Source organism: Hyposmocoma kahamanoa, unplaced genomic scaffold, assembly GCF_003589595.1.
Source record: "Hyposmocoma kahamanoa isolate Upper Pololo Valley unplaced genomic scaffold, ASM358959v1 102, whole genome shotgun sequence".
In the NCBI taxonomy this organism is placed as follows: Eukaryota; Metazoa; Arthropoda; class Insecta; order Lepidoptera; family Cosmopterigidae; genus Hyposmocoma; species Hyposmocoma kahamanoa.
Window position 1 is genome coordinate 5,531,969 of NW_020653337.1, and position 5,157 is coordinate 5,537,125.

The 5,157-nt window shown below is 35.4% G+C and overlaps 1 protein-coding gene across 1 annotated transcript; it reads right to left on the bottom strand.

Annotated features, from left to right (window-relative positions):
- Window positions 1-3,452: 3,452 nt before the first annotated feature.
- LOC113236784 lies at window positions 3,453-4,771 on the bottom strand. The gene has a single exon (XM_026472963.1). The coding sequence runs from the start codon at window positions 4,769-4,771 to the stop codon at window positions 4,400-4,402; it is 372 nt and encodes a 123-aa protein (XP_026328748.1). The 3' UTR covers window positions 3,453-4,399.
- Window positions 4,772-5,157: the final 386 nt, after the last annotated feature.

The window sequence follows — 5,157 nt, forward strand, 5'->3', positions numbered from 1 at the left end:
GAGCGCGACACTCCGCTTTAGTCTTCATTTGTTCTACGGACAGCGCGATACTGCGATGACATAACAATTTAAATTTCGAATAGGTTGACTTGGGACATTTTTTTCGTGGTTTTTGTATTAGACCCGTCGTCCATTTATTTGTAAGTCAATGGTTTTAATACATGTTTAGAGGATGGAAAAAATAAAGGAAAGGAGCTGCTCTATTTACGGAATAAACGTACCTACCTAAACCAAAAATGTCCACCACAAATGACGGATTTAGTGTTGTACCATAATTATAGATAAGTCAATATCGACATGTAAATGTATGGCTTGAATGTTGAAACTGTTTTTTATGTTTGCAAATTTGTACAGTTTACTGTAATCAAACTATGATTAATACTAGGCTATTATTACTAGGCAAGTAATGAGGCATTTTAATCAAAATTAAATGTAAAGTAATTAAGTAATAAATGTCACGATGGAATTGCATTATCATGTAGGTACTCTAGTTACATTCAAAGTTCTATTAAAATTTAACTTCAAAATGGAACGAACGAACGAAGATGGTATTTGATACACTGTTTATGTTCGGCAGTCCTATAATTTCCAACCATTCTTTCTTTCTTTTTTCATTTGTAGGTTTTAATAACAGAATATCGATAATATATCTGCTTATAAGAACAACACTATCTCAAAATAATCGTTATCAACAATCATCAAAATATACTAACAAACAAGCAATCTAAAGAAACCAAAGCAAAATTCGTCAAGACTTATGAATAAACTACTTAAATGAGTCTAATTACATGAGATATTTGGGCTATTGTATGATTTATAGGCAGAAAAATAACACATGCCGGTGTAATGTAACATGTGTCCAAATGTGTCAAATGTGTCCGTTGATTTCCGATTTTCTACTGCCGCACCCCTTTAAGCTGCAGCGCATTTTTATCAATACTTTATTGTTCTTACTGTCAACATTTTTGTCCATTTCATTACAATTCATGCGAATAATTCACTAAAACATTTTGTCAAACCACAGACCACATAAATACTAGTAATAGACTGGTTAGTAGGCAGGGTCCGCGTTACCTAGCTTATCACCAGACGGGCATATGAGTGTCAACAGCGCGTCAGTCGTCGTTCAAATGTGATACCTGATTATTTTGTGGAAAAAATAGAAATATGCCACTATATCATGTGCCATTATATCATGTCGCGTAAGAAGCCAAAGTTTAAAAAATACTCCGGGATTGATTTCATTTCATCGGTACTAAAACTCTGTATTTTCTAATATTTTGCACAATACAATATTATAATTTCGAGACCAAACTATTTTTTTGCAACTCGGTAATATACATTGGTTGCTAGCCATCGTCATCGTCAAAAGAACAATTCGAATGACGCTCAATGAATTGCTTGCACTAGTGTCGTATTACACTTGGTACTGGGTCCGCGTGTTGTAATCAAATTATCGATATGTAGAAACTCTGTATTTAGAAACCCGGTTTTGGTTTAGTTCAACATTTTTATTGTTATAGCGGTAGGTAACCAATGTGTAAACATAAATTGTTTACAGGTATTTAAAAGCTAACAATTTTGATTATTGAAATGTTTGGTCCAACACTCGCAATAGTTTTTTTTTAATTTTCAATTTAAGTAAAAACGATATATTAATGAAAAAAAAGGAAATATAGATAGAAGAGGTACAGTGTGGATAATTTTACAATACACGTAATTTCGTGGAGTATCAAATGAAGACTTTATAATAATGTAAGATTACGTTTTCAAATGTGTGCGTGTGGCGACACTGGTTTTGATACAAATGTTGTGTCAAACATTGGTTTTGACATTTGATGTACTTCCCTTTGTCAACCGGAAACGGTTATCAAAGGGTACTACAAAAGTAGCAAAATGAGGACCTTTGGCATTTAAGATGACATTACGTATTTTCGATTCCCGTATTTCACATAAATCAATGTAGTGCTATCTCTTTTGTCTTACGACAGCACGCAGTGCTTAAAGAAAGGTAATAAAATGTTTATGTTTTCACCGTCTAAATTGCATCATATATATATATATATAACGTCTAATTTATATATATCAATATAACATGTCTTTTGGCGCAAAATACATACGAAATTTCATTCTTCAATTGTTTTTTACTAACACGTTCTTTTACTATAAAGACCATTGCTTATTACTTGTAAATACACTTGGGATCAAAATAACGAACCACCGTTGCTGGCTTTTATGATCGATGCTAATTTTTTTGGTGTATCTAAAAACTTGCAACAGGCATCATCACTATAATCAATCAAATCATCAAGGTCATTTAAAAAAAACAAGTAACGACGCTCAGAGCTTTACACTCCGTAAACTAGAACATAGAAGTGCTTCCACCGCAAACGAGTGAGCGAAGCGGATTGAGCGAGTTGAAAGTGTTACAAAAGAGGTCGCAGAGTTGAGTAAGATTCCAGCGGAGTCCGTACGGACTGCGTTTGACTCGCACCTGTAAATTTCCTAGAAGTGCTTCTACCGCTAACGAGTGAGCGAAGCGGACTCGCGAGTTAAGACGAATCCGCTGTGTCATCGTGTCGCGCGCTAGTTTTGGGCGGACTCCGCAAAGGCTTGATCCTTGGTCATATAGGTATAGGGACGTAACGTGCTCAAAAAGAAAGCGATTTGTGATATTTCAAGACTACAAGTTTCACTCAAAGCACAAACTGAAACTGATTTTTACTTTTCCCGTAAGCCCGCTGGTTGTGGAAGGCAAATATCTCTTTTCAGTGAAACTCTTTCCTAGTGGAAGCACGAAATTTCCCGCTCATTTTTTTTTTATAACATCAATTGACGGGACGAACAAGTCGTGCGCCTGATTACACGCCTGTCCATAACAGTTACAGTGCCAGAGCTTTAAATTGCAAAGATCTGAGGGGCACTACCACTGCGCCCGTCACCCTGAGACGTTAGTTGACAAGTACCTGTAATTGTGCCTGTAATTTCACCAGCACCCTTACCCTTCAAAACCGGAACACAGTAATACTGACATTACTGCTTGGCGGCAGAAGTAGGTAAGGTAGCAGTAATACCCTGGACGAACTCTTTCACAAGAGGTTCTAATTATATTAAAATCATTGCCCTTTCGCAGTAGAAGGCGGCCATAAACGTAACGCCTAATCGCACCAGCACCCATCAATACCGAAAAATGCTCTGAAAGGAGCTCTGTAGCCACTAAAATATATCATGTAAAGTTAAGGTTATGGATTAGTATTGGATGGACTGCGGAATAAAAACAACTAAATATGTTATATCTGTATTTAATAAACATAACATTTAATATGTAATACATAAACTACACAATACAATTTGAAATTCAGACAATGGTGAATGAAATAACCTATAGTGTTCACCAATCTTCTAATCACAGATGATATTTAGGAAACTACTAAATAAAAAACAACATTTTTATTAAAAAGCCGACTTTAAAAGCTTGTAGAATTACATATATTTGCCATTACACCTTTACATCTATTTTATTGAAATCGGTAAGCGGATAATGAGTGAAATTCAATAAATAGGATTCATCCCCTGATGTGCCCCCTTTAGAGGCACAACAATTTCTTCAATTTATAATCTTCAATTTTGAATAGGACCACTATCGAAGTATGTACCTCCTTTCCAACAAAAAAAAAGAAACATCGAAGTCGATTCACAAATTTAATATCGGTGTAATCGAGTAATATACACAAAGAAAACGCAGGTCAATTGAGAACCCACTCCTTTTTTTGAAGTCAGTTAAAAAATATAACTCTCTTTTCTCTCTTCTATCTTATTTGAAATATTTTATTTCAAAAAAATCTTTTAACGAGTTCAATGTCTTAGCCATCATTAGATAAAGGTAAACCGTTGCAATAGAAAATCAACTTATTTTTTGTTCAACATAAAAACAACAGCAATTGGAGGCCGCCATCATTCAACATCATTCGGGGAATAACTTGGCTAATGCGAGAAATAAAATATTCAAAGTATTTATTTCTTTTTTATTAACACAAAAAAAACAGAAATATTTGATTTCTATAAAACAACCACCTACACGTACCTATGGCCAAACCTTCGGGAACATAACGACGTGCCTTTTACAATACCTACCAATTATGTATAATAATGTTAACAAATAACGTTATTAAAAAAGTGCCAATCAATGACACCGGTTACCTGATCTCAAACAAAGGAATTCCCTGCACTACGAGTACCATAGTACCGTAATTTACTCCAGGGACAGTAACCCAATTTAAAAAAAATCCTTTATGAATTAAAACAAAGTTTCTTCCTCCATTTTTCTAAAAACTCTCGGTGTGGTTGAAGAACAGTTCTTGTCACAGACACAAAATACCAAGATATCCATTTGTTTCTTTCAACGTATCACAAACGTGAAGATGCTCTCGATGACGTCATCCAATTCCTTGCTGAAGGGTGACAGCTGAGATTCGAAAGACTGAGGCCTTTTCTCCTTTCCTTTAACGATAATATGACCGTGAGAACCAATTATCTGTACACTATCGCCTTTCCAACGTTTGTCGACGGTCACGAGTCCATTATTGCCAACTAAGTTTATAGCACCATAGTTGTCAGCCACTTCGACGCGGCTGTCATTGCCAATCACTTCTATATTTCCTTGATTATTCGACACTCTGACCACACAGCTGTTTCCAACTATTTTTAAACGGCCACCATTGACTTCCATGGTCACTTTCTTTTTATTGCCGACTACTGTGTACGTCTTCATTTTTTTAAATTAAATTTTTTAAATCAGAATGTTCTTAAAACACACGTGCTCGCAGCTGCAGATGCTGAATACGAATGATTTAAAATTCGAACGCGGCTGGTTTATATACGTAATCGGTAAGCGGTGCGCATACGTTGTTATTCGACTGATAGGGAGTTCCCTATGTGATGCGTCACGACCGTCACAGCTATTGTATCAATAGAGAATTCACCTTTTCTATTGTAGTTTTTGGGAATAGGTACCGTTATCCGTATCTAAAAGTTTGTTAACTCGTGGTCAATGGTAGTTTCTTGCTCTTTAACAATGTACTTCTTTTTATTACGTCTATATTTGTACATCATTAATTGAGTCATACGTTTCATTACTTTACCATTGATCTTCATGTA